We start from the raw sequence: 15,426 nt of genomic DNA, 5'->3' as shown, positions 1-15,426 counted from the left end.
TACCAAGTCGATTCGTCTGTCCTTCGCAAGGGGCGCGTGCCACCGCTTCATCGTTCTATTTCAAATAGAGATCTCTTAATCATATCGCCACATTGAAACCAAATACGACATGCGATAGATAGACGTCCCTTTTTTCCTCTTTTTTTATTTTTCTTTTCAATGGTAAACTTCCGGAGGTTTCTGCCTCGTGTTGCTTTAAGTCCGTCGTTCGTCCGAGACGGCCTATAGATGCACCGAACTCACCCAAACACAATACAAGACAAATCCCTGCAATATAAATACTGGGGTTTTACCCTCAACTGATCTCCAAAATCGACGACCTTTCAACCGCCAACATTCCCACGTCAATTCGCTGCTATAATATACAATACAAAATGGTGTCACTACCAGACGTGCAGTCCTCAAATACCCAAATCGCCAACACGCTCCCAGCAGGCCTCGTGGCAGTCTTCGTAGGCGCAACAAACGGCATCGGCGAAGCAGCCCTGAAAGAGTTCGCCCGCTCCACCCGATCTCCCCGCGCATACTTCATCGGCCGCTCGCAAGAAGCCGCCGCCCGCATCACAGCCGAATGTCGACAGTTGAACCCGGAAGGCGAATTCACCTTCATAAAAGCGGACGTCAGTCTAATTCGGAATGTCGATTCAGTCTGTCGCGAGCTCCAGAGCAAAGAAAAGAGTATCAACATCCTCTTCCTTAGCTGCGGGACTATTCGTTTCGGAGAAGGTGGGCAGGACATTCCACATCACTTCAAGAAAAAAAAGTCGTTGCTCATAATACAAACAGATACATCCGAAGGCCTCCATGTCATGGCTGCAACTGGATACTACGCACGAACGCGTTTCATCGTCAACCTCCTACCCAATCTCAAGCAAGCTACGGGCCTACGCCGCGTCGTCAGCGTCCTAGCTGGTGGCCACGAAGGTCCTATTGATGTGACCGATTTCCAAGGAAAGGGCATGTCCATGCTAAAGATACGTGGACATATTGTGTCCATGACCGATATGGCGCTGGAAAAATTGGCCAAGCAAGCGCCAGAAGTTACTTTTATCAACGATTACCCCGGCGCAGTTAAGACGGGGATCGGGCGTGAGTCGAATACTCTTATGGTCTGGATTATGACTATCGTGCTTATGATTATTGGGCCTTTGGTTTACATTCCGATTCGTGAGTCAGGGGAGAGACATCTTTTCTTCGCGACGAGTGCTAAGTATCCTCCCCGTGTCCGATTGGATGCTGCGGTGGGAGATTCCGCTGGTGTGCCTTTGTCCGAGGGGGTTGAGGTTGCTACTGGGACGGATGGGAAGGTCGGGAGTGGTGTTTACAGTATTCACTGGAGTGGGGAGCATGCTGGCCCTAAGGTTGTCAAGTTGTTGGCTGGACTTCGTGAGGAGGGGATGGCAGAGAATGTTTGGCAGCATACGATTGGGGAGTTCGATAGGATTACCAAGTTGGCGGATGTCTGATTCAGAGTGTGCTCTTGGTGGCGCCCATTGTCGGAATTGGTCCTAGCTCTTGTACTATATATCGCAAGACATTTTTCATATATCTATATACCTACCAGTATATTCTTGTACGATATTATTTATAAATATCTAGAACATAGAAGGTTTATTAGTCAGACAGAATAGTATAAGTAGCTTTAAACGATCTATATCTTACATAGAAGATGATGAAAGATAGCAGGCACTAGATAATGAAACGAACAGACGAATAGCGAGAACCGATCACAAGTCAGCTTATATGCACTAAGGACCAGGAGGGAGTTGCATTAAGAAGAGCGGCATTCTCCTAATCAACTATTTAGCACGAGGGACCCATGTCTATAAGCTGCCGCTTCTCAAAGCATCAATCCAGCCTTCAAGTCAGTCTAGTGCTAACTCATGATGTGTAACTCCTCTTCCACTTAGAGACCATCCCACTTCCGACACCGCCACGATCCATTTCAATTCACCAGTGCAAAAATGCTCCACCTTTAGCAGTAGAGATCCGATTTGTCGTCGAAACGGCAAGCTCCGTGTTGCCAGCGGGTGAACAACTGGGTCCGTTAGCTCTGGGAACTTCTACAGTGGTAGATTCAAACTTACGTTGATAGTACCACCATCGCCGTAAGACCAGAAGGCGTTGTTTTTGCCCATGTAGAAACAGTCGTAGCTAAAACTAGTTAGCATTGCACGGTGCTTTCATGTGTACTCCAAACCTACTCGGTCGACGCCGGCCAAACAGAAATCTTTTCGCTGTGTAGGCCATAAATCCCCTCCGGATTCTGGACTCCATAGCCCTTGTTGTAGCAGATTGCAGCCACGGCTGTTTTGGGGTCAGGGTTATGGTCCATCATGCCCTGGGTGACTGGAAATGAATTGTTAGCGCTAGACTTCCACAGGTTTCCTCTTTCCTTACCTAGCTGGGTGAATTGTTCCCTGGCCTAGATGTACTGTCAGTTTCCGGATATAAAAGGCAGAAGCAGAAACAACAAATAGAGCATTGCTCATTACCTTATTCCAGTTCTTAAGACCCTTAATCTGGTTGACAGCGGCAGAACCGGCAGCATAGATTGCCTTCCCGTACGCGACATTGCTAGCGCTCTGGGTGTTAAGGCGCTTGGCCAAGCTCGCGTCCGCCTCGGACTCCTCCAAAGCCAGTTTGAAGTCGCTCTCAAAGGCATCCCAGTCGGGCTTGAAGTCGTCAGCTACAACAGCAGCCGAGCTATCAAGTCCATCGGGAGCAGGTGCGGCGGCGGCGAAGCCAAGCAGAGAAAGGAAAACGACTTGGCTGAGACGCATCTTGCCAAGTTTGATGGGAAGAGTGATTGTGAAGTAAGGAAAGGCTTTGTAGTTTGCTGCTTGGGCTGCGAGGCCGGTATTTATGCTCCATTTCTTCCTGGCAACTCCAGGCTGTCACTCACTGATCCTGGCAATACCGGTCTTTGCAAGCTCTTCCCGGAACCCCCGGATGAGCTATTCGTAAATCTTAGCTACTTCTGAAGGGGCGGAGTAGCTTCGTAGAATCCTTCGTATATCCCAGTGGGCGAATAAAGTTGCATGCATAATTGATTGGCTTGGGCCTCTACCAAGGTAGCCCAGTTTGGGCTAGCTCGATAGTTAAATTGAGCATAAAGTTTGGCTGCGGAACGGTGGAGAATCCCAAACACCACTAAGCCACGAGCGACTGAGACACCAGATAGTTAGTGCTGATCCTTTGGAAAGTATTTTCCCTCAGTTTCAACTATAGGGAATACCATTGTCGGATTCACGGTGGTTTGAGGTGTCTCACTCATGGATCACGTTACGAAACTTATCCTATTAGGCGTCATATCTCGGCTATTCCCAGTAAAGCTACTATCATGAAACTAGTAAAGGCCTCATTTCGGCGGATCCCAATATCCCGCTAGAGGTAAGACACCTGGGCACTGTCTTCCGCTTTGTCCGTAGAAACGTTCACTATCCTCTTTTCGCCCCCTTTCCTCTTCTTGTTGCGAGAATGTTATATATAGTAAAGCTGCTTCCTCACTCCCGTCACTTGTCGTCCTACCTAACCACGAGACCTTTTGACTACCGACTTATTTCGACTCTCACTAGCACTTTATTATATTCACCTACTCTAGTTTTTCTGTTTTCTGTTCTTTTCCCGAAGACATGAAGCTATCAATTCTTATTTCTAGTTCGCTTTTGTAAGCCGGCCTCATGTTCCATTCCAAGTTATCACATTGTGTCTTAACATACCGTCCAGCTTCGGCGGCGTTCTTGCCGACCTACACAACTTCTGCGCCTGTGGCGAGCGTCATGGTAGCAACTCTGTCCAAGACGCATACGTGAGTACTAGTATGACTGGGTCATTGCAAGATTACAGACACTAATTGCTTCTAGTGGGACTTCGACACTGCTGCCTCAACTTATGCATGCACCCGATACCGGAACCGCAATACCGGCACTAAACAATGGGATCATTGCCCTGACTGTGAGGAACCCGCACGCCAGCAATTAACAGTGTGCTCTTTCTAACCTGGGCTTAACATGCAGGCAAAATGGACACATACGCTATGGATGGATGGTCTGGCACTCCTTCTTGCTTCTCCTTTGGCTTCCACATGGGTGGTGATGAGTTCGATTACTACTGTGGCTTGAAGGGTTTGCAAGGTTACTGTCAGAACGCGGAGTAAGACATGGAACCCATATTGGTGGTGGATTTTAGAAGGGCAGACCCCAAGACCAGGATTTAACTGCTCTATTTCACTCCCGAGCAACCTCGTGGTTCTCTGAAGTCCGCCCTCCCCAGGGCCTTAGGTATCGATTACTATGTTGTAAAGCTAGCCTAGTAACATCGGAACCTTGCGTACAAAGACGGTTGGAAGGGGGTTTCAGGTCTTCAGTTAGCAAGGGAGTGGCTTACTATTTATATAATGCTTTACCATATATGGAGTATTCTTGACATACATGCATACATGCAATGCGTGTATGGTATGCGTTTGTCTCTGTGTGCAGACTGAGCTCTTTGAGCATTGCCTAGCTCGTCTCGTTTGTCACGTCGCCGGCTTATATACCGGCTCCTTTCCATAGATGCATCATCATCTCTCTTCTGCTTCACGATTTTTCCTCCATCTCTCTCTTGCTTTGTAGTGTCAACAAGTACCCAGTAGCTAGGACTATTTGTTGAGGCTACGAAACAAGAGAGAGATGGAGGGAAAATGTCATGACACGCATTATATATATCGGGGCCTGGAATGTCTGAGCGTAACGCTCAGATAGAGTGGTCTTTTTGGCCTAGTGTGTAACTCGCCAGTCCAGGGGCAGGTTGTAACAGAAAATCGTGAAGAAGAGAGGTTATGATGCATCTATCTGCACAGAGACAAACGCATACCCTGCAGGCATTGCATGTATGCATGCATGTCAACACTATTTAACGGTAACATGTCCTTAAAGAATCTCACTAGGGGCGCCCTGGGCACACCCTAGGATACCAAAGTATCAAAAGCAAGACTGTTGAATAGTGTAGATCTCATATGCAGCTAAGATACTCGGGCTATATCATAATATACCTTGACCTGTCAACCACGTGGTTCCTTTTTTAGGCTTATTTTGCTTGGCGTCCGAGGTTTCCCCGAGGTCCGCGCTTGTCATATGTCCCAGGCAACCATCTCACCGTCTTATATCCGTGTGAATTGTTTTGAGCCAAACTCATCTCAACTGTGCAAAGATTATCCGAATTCATCGAGGTTGCATTGCTATTTCTCAGACTGTACGCCATATATCATTCAGACCTCACTGAACCAACGAGAGCCAAGCATTTTGTCATCCGCCTATACCCCACACGGAGCTCTTCGCTTCGAGGCTGGTGCTACTAAAGAATCAATCGAAACCAGTAGTTCGATACTCAAGAAGGCCTTATCTTATCATCTTTGCTGTATGTGGGATCGGACCTGTCGATTCATAATATATTTTCCCCCGGAAGATCCGGAAGATTCTAGCAATGGGACGCATCAGCGAGAGCTTCACCGTTCTCTATTTTGCCCTCGCCGCCGGCATATACCTCAAGCCGGAGTATTCTGTTTTCAATTCCAGGGTTGCAACGGCTGCCCTCATTTTTGGGGTTATTACTGCGTCCAAGCTTGTTTATCGGCTTGTGTTGTATCCCGACTACTTCACCCCTTTGAAACACATTTATTCACCTGCAGTAGGCCAGCCCTCTTTCCTTGGATTCGATGAATCTGCCTAATACTATCTAGGGTCGAAGCTGTCTCACCGGTAATTCTCCGAGTTTCTTGCTTGAGACCCCCTATCCGCAGCTGCGGGAGTGGGCCAAGAACAGGCCCAATCAAGATCTCATCCGGTACTATCTTGTCGCAAACCTCGAAAGAGTGATTCTGACAAGCCCAAAAGCATTGGGCGAGCTGCTTGTGACAAAAGTTTACGACTTTGAAAAACCCGAATTGGTTCGGCAGAGCTTGCGGCGTATTACAGGCGATGGAGTCCTACTCGCTGAAGGCGAAGAGCATAAGGTGAAACCGTCCCTTCAAATGCCGTTCTACGTGGGTTCAAACTTACAATATCTCCACTAGACGCAACGCAAGAATCTCATGCCAGCCTTTGCCTATCGCCACATCAAGAACCTCTACCCAATCTTTTGGAGCAAGAGTGTAGAAATGGTCAAGATGATCGAGGAAGACCTGCAGAGCAGGAAAGCCAATGGAAATAACGATAACACAGTCCGAATCAGTAACTGGGCTAGTCGAGCAACCCTGGACATCATTGGCGTCGCCGGTATGGACCATGACTTCGACTCTCTTCGTGATCCCGACAACACCCTCAACCAATCCTATCGCAAAATCATGTCCCCGCCCTCCCTCATCATGAAAACCCTTTTCGTGATAGGTATGATATTTGGTAACCCAACATGGGTCAGCTCTTTACCGATGAAACGCAACAAAGACATTAAAGAAAGTGGCGAGGTCATCCGCAACGTCGCACGCCAGATGATCCGACAAAAGAAGGCAAAGATGGAAGACCCCAAAGCCGAAACGGGGATTGACATCATCTCCGTCGCACTAAGCAGCGGCACCTTCGACGAAGAAAACCTCGTGGACCAATCCATGACCTTCCTAGGCGCAGGCCACGAGACAACCGCCACAGCACTACAGTGGGCCGTTTACGCACTCTGCAAGAACCCCGATGTCCAAACCCGTCTGCGGGATGAGATCCGCGCCAATCTCCCCTCGCTCGACAACCCGACCCCAATCTCCGCAGTCGCAGTCGATAATCTGCCTTACTTAAACGCAGTGTGCAACGAGGTGCTCCGCTTCCACCCTTCTGTGCCGATGACCATACGCAAGGCGGTTCGTGACACAACCCTTGCCGACATGTATATCCCCAAGGACACAACATTCACAATCTGTCCGCAAATCCTGAACCGATTGGAAGAGCTGTGGGGACCAGACGCGAACGAGTTCAATCCGGACCGTTTTATGGGTCCTGGTAAGGCTAACACCGGCGGTGCGGTTAGTAATTATGCGTTTTTGACTTTCTTGCATGGTCCTCGTAGTTGCATTGGACAGGGCTTTGCGAAATCGGAGCTTGCTTGCTTGATTGCTGCTACTGTCGGTCGGTTTCACATGGAGTTGAAGTTTCCTGATGCCAAGTTGGAGATTCGGGAAGGGGCTACCGTTGCACCTAAAGACGGGGTACTTGCCTTGCTTACGCCGTTGGAGGGGTGGTAGATCGGGATCTGATGTACCTGTCGACTTTGCATGGTCCTTGCTGTATATATTGTTAGCCTTTAGAGTAGTTTGCGTCTTTACATTGCTGAGGGCGAACCATCAGGGCACTATTGCAGACAGTGCAACAATTCGTTGCTACGAATTGCTACTCTCAAAGACTCTTGCATCGCTCAATGAAACTCCACTCGTTGTACCGGGTTCCGACACAAGGGGGCCTGATATCATTACATACAGCGATGTGATTCGAACCATCAAAGAGTCAGTATATGAGCCCCTGGAGAAATTTTCACTACTAGCCGACGTTTACACGGATGTTTCTCATGGAAACGGAAGCATCTTGCAGAGCTGAAAAGTGCGGATAGAATTCGAATCTGCTCAAGTGATGATAGCGAAGACGGCTTTGAGACCTGTCCTAGTTATAAAGAAACATTTTTGGAAACTTTGGCGTCTATTAGCTGCACAGATGGTGAAGATAGTTCTGGTCTAACGAAGCAGGATTTCTTCGGTTATTACGAAGTTTTGAAGAGCTAGAGTAGATGGATGGCCGACATCTGGGCTTCCTTTACTATGCTTGCTGGGATGGAAAAATAGATCAAAATGGGGATATGAGGATATTGGCTACTGTTAATTCTTTTCCCTGCAAGCTACCTGACCGTTTCTAGGACCTATTGCCGGTAGTCCAGCCCATCCCATACTATGGATTGGAATACCTTGTATCAAGCCACACCACTCAGAAAGTATGTGGCATGAAACATTCCCACGCCCAGATCAATCCCGAACTCGTATGTTCAGCGCGTATAAAATGGCGCTCAAGTCTCGGCTCACTACATAGTCGCCCTGTTAGTATCATATGGGTATGAGAACATTGAACAAGCAACAGGGTAAAGGGACCGCAATCAATGAATAAGTTGGATAACTGTGTCCTAACTAGTGCATTACAAGTGTTTAGTTAAAAAAGAGCTTGCCGAAGATATACTATCGATATATCAGCCTAGATGTGAATTCAACCGGAGAGGATCCATATTCTATTGATATTGCCCTCGGAAGACCATAATCCTCTCAACTTCGTTGCCAGCAGCATCCTCCTCTACCCAAGCACGCCACATACCACCACAATTGAAATCAAATACAACCTTTCCCCGACGTAGTTTGACATCCGATACCCTGTTTGTAGGGGAAAGCTCTACCTCTATGCCGATGATACCCCCTTCGCCCTCACCAGTTTTGTTCCACCTAGAGCCAGCAGAACGTTGAAGCTCACCACCTGGCCCAGAAATAGCCGTCACTGCGTCGGCTAGGCCAGAAGGGAACCTGCCGGGCGAAGAAAACCGTAGCATTGCAGAAGTGGTACGCGCAGCCGCAACCCGAAGGAACGAGTCCCCATTCCCAGTCCCGGACACCGCAACAGCCCGCCGATTATTGTATGGAGGAGCAGAGTAATAAGAATGACAAACCTTCTCGGACCCAAAGTCCAGCTGCCGGGAGGAATCATCACCCAAAAGGGACGAGCAAACAGGAGAGGCCTGATTTCGCAAGAAAGCCGGCATACAATCCCCCAGCCAATTCCTCGCCTCTTGTAGCAGACCACCTGTCCAATCCCCCGGCACTGCCTCACCACCACCCGACGCGATCTCATCCCAAGCCTCAGCCCAGAACCCAGCACCCAAGGTAGGCGTATCACCAATCCTGCCGGGCAACTTATTCGTCATACCACCAGTACTAGTAGCAACAGCCAGATTCCCCCACTGATCAAGACAGACACAACCAACAGTCCCCTGACTCAACGAAACAGGCTCCTCCTCCCCCTTCAAACCCCTCATGTGCTCATCCCACCTCTTCTGCGTAAAGAACCACTCGTCGGGACAAAACTCCAGCCCCCAATCCCGAGCAAGCGTCTCAATGTATGGACCACCCAGCTGAGAATGCATACTCCCTCCGTCATCTACGGGAGATCCGTCAGCGGTGACACCGGCTCTGAGAAGCGACTCGCGCGCGAGAAGGATGGGATGGCGCACGTTACGGACGCCCATCACACCAGCGCCGCGTTTGATGGAGCCTGGTTGTGTTGCGTTGTCCTCGTGCAGGGAGGTCACCATTACTGAGGCTTCCATTTCGATAGTGCCGGCTGTTGTGAAGACGCTGCCGCGGCCGCAGTTGAAGAGGGGGTCATCTTCTAGGAGTGAGACGGCGTGCACGGCTGCGTCTAGGGCTGTGCTGCCATTTTTGAGGATGATGTGTGTTGAGCGGAGGTAGGATTGGAGGGAGGCGTGGTGGGCGGCGTAGAGGTCTGGGGGTAGTTTGGAGCGTTGGATATTGCCGGCACCGCCGTGGATTATCAGAGTGGGTTTGAATGACGCTGGTTTCGTCATTTTGCTGGGTACTTGGGCTGGTTGGGATTCTGACGTTGGTTGTCTTTGGTGCGGGGAAATATCCATAGATAAGGCGGAGTGACATTGTCCGAATTGGGGTATCATCTTCTATCAACATTGCGCGACTGCGATCATACAGGGCTATGTACAAAGCTATACTGTTGCATACTGTGCAGAGTTGACTCTGTCACGATGGCAGATTCCAAATAAAGTCTAATGTTCCACCTTCATACATCGGAAATTGACATCCGTGGCTCATATCAAACGGCGCCATCGATGGATCGAATGGCAGCGAAAGCCAGTTGTCTGCACCAATATCATTCAAGGACGGGATGTATCCCAAGTCGGGTGGTGGGTCCTGCAATACAGGGGTGCTCATGGGATTTGACCGGTCACCATTATCTGGCCAAGGAGGGGGTCCCATGGATGATCTTCGCGTAGCGGCTTGACTACTTTTCATGACTTTCGATGATGCAAGCAGATTGCGCCGCAAGCGTGAGACATGCATGTCTAGTAGTGCAGCATAGCGCGTGCTCAGATGCACATCATCCAAGGCATTCGACTTGAGTGCTTTGATGCTCTTTTCTAGTATTTCAATTGATTCCTGGAGCTTGGCTTGCCGGGTGCCCAGGCTGAGCGCTTTCATCAAGAAGATCGAGGCACTGGTTATGCGAAGAACAATTCGAACTGGCGAGAATCGCAGCGCCCCTGCTTCGGCTAGATGGGTGACTTTCTGCAATATTTGGCCACATCCATCGATCACTTCTTGAATGTATTCGTAGTCTGTTGGGTCGATGGTCATGGGTCGCACTCCGTCGAAGTTGTTGGGGTCGTTCTCTGCGACAGCACGCTCCACTACGGCTTGCATTCCCACTGAATGGGTATAGACACGGACGAAGTGGTATTCGATAAAAAGATCGTTGTAGAATGCTTTATCAAGTACTTGGGGCTGTAGGTACTTGTCTTTCCATTGGTTGAGAAGAGGTCGGAAATGTTCAAGAAGCCCAACATAACGGCCGCTGTGCAGTTGCTGACGTGCAAAGGCGGCAGATGGGAAGAACATATCAGTGACAGACTTTGCTAGCTTGGTAAGCTCAATCCACGAATCCATGAACGTCAACCACGTGCTGCCCGGTGGACCCAGTCCTTCCGGCTTGCGTCCCCCCAAGATAGCATGGTTTAATGATTGAGGAATCGGTGACATGCATCCAATCCGCCAAGCCAATTGATTGATGTAGACGTATAGCAGGCGTTGTACGCGCTGCCAACGAATTGTCATCTGATCTCTCCATTCTGGTTCATCTGCTGGTGAGCTGCTTCCTTCTGTCTCGAATATGCCCAGCTCGTGACCAAGAGAGAGCGCACACCCGAGCAACATCCAGGACATTTGGTCAGATCGGCGTGCTGGCTCGATTATATCTTCTACGCCACGACTGCCAGGTGCTGAGCCTGGGTCGTTATTCTCATGGTTCCTTGGTGGTGCTGGGATCAAATCATCGTCCCAGCCATCCGTCTCGGGCGGAAAATGCAGGGCGCGAGGATGCCATTCTGACATCAACAGAAGTGCCTCTACAGTACCGAGACTCCGCACCTTGGATTTTGTTGATTTCTCTTGCCCAAATATTAGCCGCATCGTTAATTTCTGGCAATGCGACCATAGTCGGTGGTGGATAAAGAAATTTCTTGACTCTCCCCCTGCCCCAGGAAGGACGTGATAACGGGAAGATATCATGAGTATGGTGGAGCATAGAACTGGTTCCCGAGTAACCAGCCAGTAGTGATATCGATGGTTGGCGTAGAAATCAGTTAAAATCGGAGATAAACAGGACATATTCTTATAGAACCTAATTCCTGTTAGCTTTTATTGGCAGTTTAGACATGGAAGATGTAAGGAACACACAGATCAATAAAAGTAACAGCCTCTCTAGCAGTGAACCAGCCCATCTTGACAAACCGACAAGCCTCCCAGACATTGAGAGTGTCTTGGGTGGCGTCAGATAGCTTGACAGGGTGTATTACCCGAGTCACCGGCTCAAACGCGGAATCGTAGTTCCCAGGTGTTCGATCATGAGTACTCGGACCAATCGATGGAGGCCCGGCTGGTGATTCGGAGCTATTACCAGGACTGTTATCTTCTTGAGCAGTTGCAGCTTCGAAGAGAATATTGAGCGCATCATTGCCACTTGTCACGACAGTGCGCATCATAGAGCTCGCGAGGGTGGAATTCGATCGGTGCCTATTATTGTCATACGCATGAGAAGGGGACTGAACAGCTCGTGAAGACCCTACGGAACGATGATCGAGAGAGCCACGGTGCGACCCAGCTTGATCCCGATGATATGGCCATCCCGACTGAAACTCAGACTCCTTATGAAAGTTGGTCTCGGGTGTTGAGTTGGCTACTTCGCTTGCCTGATGCGGGTTCAGTGTCCGTCCTTGTGTGTGGATGGAATCATTAGGCGATGTCGTCGTAAGTTGACTGCCGTGTCGGGGTGATACATCCGCTTCGTAGCTCTCTGGTGATCTCGCTAGAAATTGACCATTCAGAAATCAGCCAATTTAGATATGGTAAGCACTCAATTCTAGCGCACCTCGTTTGCGGGACCTTTCCCATGCCCGTTTCTCCGGGAACACACACTCCCTTAGCTCCCTTCGGCAGCGTGCACATGGTGGGCCGATCGGAAGGCCATCTGGGCCGGTTCCTAGGTCGCATTTGGCCTTTCGTTGCCGGCAAGGGATGCATGCCTTGTAGGTGCGTTGATACGGCTTGTCCGGACGGGATGACCTGACACCATCCATCGTCAGCCGTTCCTGGGCGAATTAGCCAGGATTTCGGTGTTGAAGTGGATTCTGTGGATATTTGGTGATGCGATGGATAATTGCAGTGAGACAAAGAGATGCGGTTGAGCCGGGTCTATTAGCCGGCGATATCCGTCGGCCCCGCATAAGCTTCCCAGGCGAGGATCGGACCTTTTAACTAGAGGCGAAAATTAATCTAATCATAGATATCATGCTTGAACTTATTTTATGAATAAAATCATGTTTTAGTTTTATGCTAAAGTTGATTGGTGATGCTGTTTCCTGCTGGACAGTCATGAGCCAATACAAGCAGAACTCGGTATATGTCATGCAGAATATTCAAGACTACAAGCCTCCGGGGCTCTAATGCAATTCAATAGTATGATGTACATAAGTAAATAAATTGGGAAAAACATAAGCAATATAAACAATATCCAAGAGTGATAGCCGAAATGTACAAAAGGCACAGCGCTTGAACTCGGCTTTAGAGATGACGGAATTTATTCCGTACGATGTACTGCATATGTACAAAGTCAGCCTGGGCAAGGTAACAAGATCCGCGGGGGAAGTCACTCAACGTACTTGGACTTGATATTCGGTTTATAAGCACAGAGTCTCTCCAACCCGTCTGTCTAGGCTCTTTTTCGTACTTTCATCACTACTCCAATATCCCATAGATCAAAACATCAACCAGCCACAATGTCCGACACAGTGACTCTCCACACCTATTTTCGCTCCTCCTGCTCAGCCAGACTCCGGATAGCCCTGCACCTAAAGCAAATCCCTTTCACATCCGTCTACGTGAACCTCTTGAAGGGCGAACAATCTTCCCCAGCCCATCTGGCCATCAACCCATCAGGAACAGTGCCAGCCCTAGTAATCCAACGCGAGTCCAAAGCACCCGTGACGATCACACAATCTCTCGCTGCACTTGAGTACCTTGCAGAAGCATTCCCAGAGAAAGGGCCCGCACTGCTTCCCCCAGCGTCGGACCCAGAGAGCCGGGCTGTAGTGCGCACGCTGGCAGACATTATCTCTTGCGATATACAGCCTGTTACAAACCTCAGGATCCTGAAACGGGTTGGGCAGCTGGGTGTTGATCGTGCTGAATGGTCAAAGAATTTGATGGAGGATGGTTTTAGGGCTTATGAGGCTGTTGTGAAGGGTTCGGCGGGGAAGTTTAGCGTTGGGGATTCCATTACCATTGCGGATTTGTGTTTGATTCCTGCTGCTTGGGGAGCTCAGCGGTTTGGTGTTGACTTGGGTCAGTTCCCGGTTACGAATGGGATTGTGAAGAACTTGGAGATGGAGGAGGCTGTTAAGAAGGGGCATTGGAGGTCACAGGAAGATACCCCTGAGGAGTTCCGTATCAAAGAGTAGCTGATCAGGCTGTAAGAAGTGGACACACTAGTCCCAACTGATGTTCTTGGAATGTTCCATCGCCATGCTATTAATACTGGTGTTCAATGACATTTCCGCAAAAGGCGATCAATTTTCCTTGTTATACTGGCTAAATAAGACCGACCGAGACATAATTCCAAGCTCTCTATTGTAGAATTGGACAAAACTCAAGAAATATCACACATTGATCATTTGATTTAAGTCATTTTAAGTCATCTATTGCAGCGAAACGGCAGGAAGGATAGTGCCAACACAGTCGCCGAAGCCGACATAGTTGCCTTCCGTGCCAGCCATACCGCGCAGAGTAACAGTGTCACCATCTTCAAGGAACATGCGCTCAGAGCCATCCGCCAACTTAATAGGCACCTTCCCATTGGTCTGTTCCAAGAAACTACCCTCAGTCTTACCCTCTTTACCAGAGATCGTACCCGATCCCAGCAAGTCACCGGTGCGCAAGTTGCAACCCGTGATAGTGTGGTGAGCAACCATCTGAGGGAAAGAGTAGAGCAGGTTGCGAGCGTTACTCTTGGAGATAATAGTGGGCTGACCACCGGGGTTGGTGACCTCGACATCGAGGGGGATCTCGTAGGCACTATCGGCGCGCTTCTCGCGCAGGTAGGGGAGCAGAGACTCGCGGTTCGCAGGCTCCAAGCCGGCAGCGCGGAAAGGCTCAAGCGCATCAATCAGAACCACCCAAGGGGTAATGGTTGTACCGAAGTTCTTCGCATTGAAGGGACCCAGAGGGATGTATTCCCATGCCTGAATGTCACGGGCGGACCAGTCGTTCATGAGAACCAGACCGAAAATGTGATCTTCAGCCTCATCAATTGGGACAGGCTTGCCGAGGTCATTGGGCTTGCTTATGAAGCAAGCCAGCTCCAGCTCGATGTCGAGCTTCTTGCAAGGAGAAAACGTAGGCAGCTTGGGGTCCGCGGCGGGGTTTGCCAGAATCTGACCCTGGGGACGATGGAGGGGTGTGCCTGAAGCCACAACTGATGAGGCACGGCCGTGATAGGCAACGGGTAGATGCTTATAGTTAGGCTGGAGTGCATTGTCCGGGCCACGGAAGAGGACTCCAATGTTGTAGGCGTGGTTCAGACCAGCGTAGAAATCAGTGTAGTCGCCAATTTGCATGGGAACATGATTGGTGACCTGGGACAAGGGGAGCAAGGCTGATTTTTGGAGGGATGCATTGTCTTTAAGGACCTGTGGGAACTTCGTGTCGGCGCGGAAGACGTTTTGTAGATATTCGCGCACTTGTCGGTGCACAGGGCGACCAAGTGCAGCGAAGTCATTCAGCGTCGGCTGGCTGAAAACAGCTAGGTGTTTCTCGATAGCTGGTAGCTGTGAGAAGCCTCCAGACGAAGCGAATGCGCTCAAGTTCAATGCATGATCACCGATTGCAATCGCAGCTGCCTTTGGTGCGGATTGCGTTGAGATGATGCCAAACGGGATGTTGGCGAGTGAGAACGGCGAGTTCTTGGGAATCTGGAGCCAAGAAGCCATGATGAATTAATGTTCGAGAAGTTTGGAGAAAGAAAAAGGAGTTTCACGGGGCTTAACTACCTAACTATGATGTTTAGCCCCTCGACGTTGAGCGGAATTGGTCCGCTCCCCCCGCATCCAGCCGGAGCGGAACGAAGGATA

At 49.6% G+C, this 15,426-nt stretch overlaps 8 protein-coding genes across 8 annotated transcripts; 4 read left to right on the top strand and 4 right to left on the bottom strand.

The window, feature by feature from the left end:
• Positions 1-374: 374 nt before the first annotated feature.
• N7489_007566 (uncharacterized protein) lies at positions 375-1,466 on the top strand (the record flags this gene model as incomplete). The annotated part of the gene is made up of 1 exon (XM_056713316.1): positions 375-1,466. The coding sequence occupies one exon, from the start codon at positions 375-377 to the stop codon at positions 1,464-1,466; it is 1,092 nt and encodes a 363-aa protein (XP_056567031.1).
• A 509-nt stretch (positions 1,467-1,975) lies between these two features.
• On the bottom strand, positions 1,976-2,783 carry N7489_007565 (uncharacterized protein; the record flags this gene model as incomplete). Its single annotated transcript, XM_056713315.1, has 5 exons — positions 1,976-2,038; positions 2,088-2,154; positions 2,205-2,349; positions 2,401-2,425; positions 2,496-2,783. 5 exons carry the CDS (start codon positions 2,781-2,783, stop codon positions 1,976-1,978), a joined length of 588 nt encoding a protein of 195 aa, XP_056567030.1.
• Positions 2,784-3,635: 852 nt separating this feature from the next.
• Positions 3,636-4,159, top strand: N7489_007564 (uncharacterized protein; the record flags this gene model as incomplete). Its single annotated transcript, XM_056713314.1, has 4 exons — positions 3,636-3,670; positions 3,730-3,811; positions 3,867-3,957; positions 4,020-4,159. The coding sequence occupies 4 exons, from the start codon at positions 3,636-3,638 to the stop codon at positions 4,157-4,159; spliced, it is 348 nt and encodes a 115-aa protein (XP_056567029.1).
• A 1,307-nt stretch (positions 4,160-5,466) lies between these two features.
• N7489_007563 (cytochrome P450) lies at positions 5,467-7,210 on the top strand (the record flags this gene model as incomplete). The annotated part of the gene is made up of 3 exons (XM_056713313.1): positions 5,467-5,670; positions 5,723-5,995; positions 6,056-7,210. The coding sequence occupies 3 exons, from the start codon at positions 5,467-5,469 to the stop codon at positions 7,208-7,210; spliced, it is 1,632 nt and encodes a 543-aa protein (XP_056567028.1).
• A 1,025-nt stretch (positions 7,211-8,235) lies between these two features.
• N7489_007562 (isoaspartyl peptidase/L-asparaginase) lies at positions 8,236-9,579 on the bottom strand (the record flags this gene model as incomplete). Its single annotated transcript, XM_056713312.1, has 1 exon — positions 8,236-9,579. The coding sequence occupies one exon, from the start codon at positions 9,577-9,579 to the stop codon at positions 8,236-8,238; it is 1,344 nt and encodes a 447-aa protein (XP_056567027.1).
• Positions 9,580-9,766: 187 nt separating this feature from the next.
• N7489_007561 (uncharacterized protein) lies at positions 9,767-12,378 on the bottom strand (the record flags this gene model as incomplete). Its single annotated transcript, XM_056713311.1, has 3 exons — positions 9,767-11,423; positions 11,480-12,107; positions 12,171-12,378. The coding sequence occupies 3 exons, from the start codon at positions 12,376-12,378 to the stop codon at positions 9,767-9,769; spliced, it is 2,493 nt and encodes an 830-aa protein (XP_056567026.1).
• Positions 12,379-13,077: 699 nt separating this feature from the next.
• On the top strand, positions 13,078-13,758 carry maiA (maleylacetoacetate isomerase MaiA; the record flags this gene model as incomplete). Its single annotated transcript, XM_056713310.1, has 1 exon — positions 13,078-13,758. The coding sequence occupies one exon, from the start codon at positions 13,078-13,080 to the stop codon at positions 13,756-13,758; it is 681 nt and encodes a 226-aa protein (XP_056567025.1).
• A 237-nt stretch (positions 13,759-13,995) lies between these two features.
• On the bottom strand, positions 13,996-15,285 carry fahA (fumarylacetoacetate hydrolase FahA; the record flags this gene model as incomplete). The annotated part of the gene is made up of 1 exon (XM_056713309.1): positions 13,996-15,285. The coding sequence occupies one exon, from the start codon at positions 15,283-15,285 to the stop codon at positions 13,996-13,998; it is 1,290 nt and encodes a 429-aa protein (XP_056567024.1).
• Between the last annotated feature and the right edge of the window lie 141 nt (positions 15,286-15,426).

This window comes from Penicillium chrysogenum, assembly GCF_028827035.1.
Source record: "Penicillium chrysogenum strain IBT 35668 chromosome Unknown utg000004l_segment0_segment0, whole genome shotgun sequence".
NCBI lineage: Eukaryota > Fungi > Ascomycota > Eurotiomycetes > Eurotiales > Aspergillaceae > Penicillium > Penicillium chrysogenum.
The sequence above is the reverse complement of the archived record's forward strand: the minus strand, read 5'-3'. Positions and strand labels throughout refer to the sequence as shown.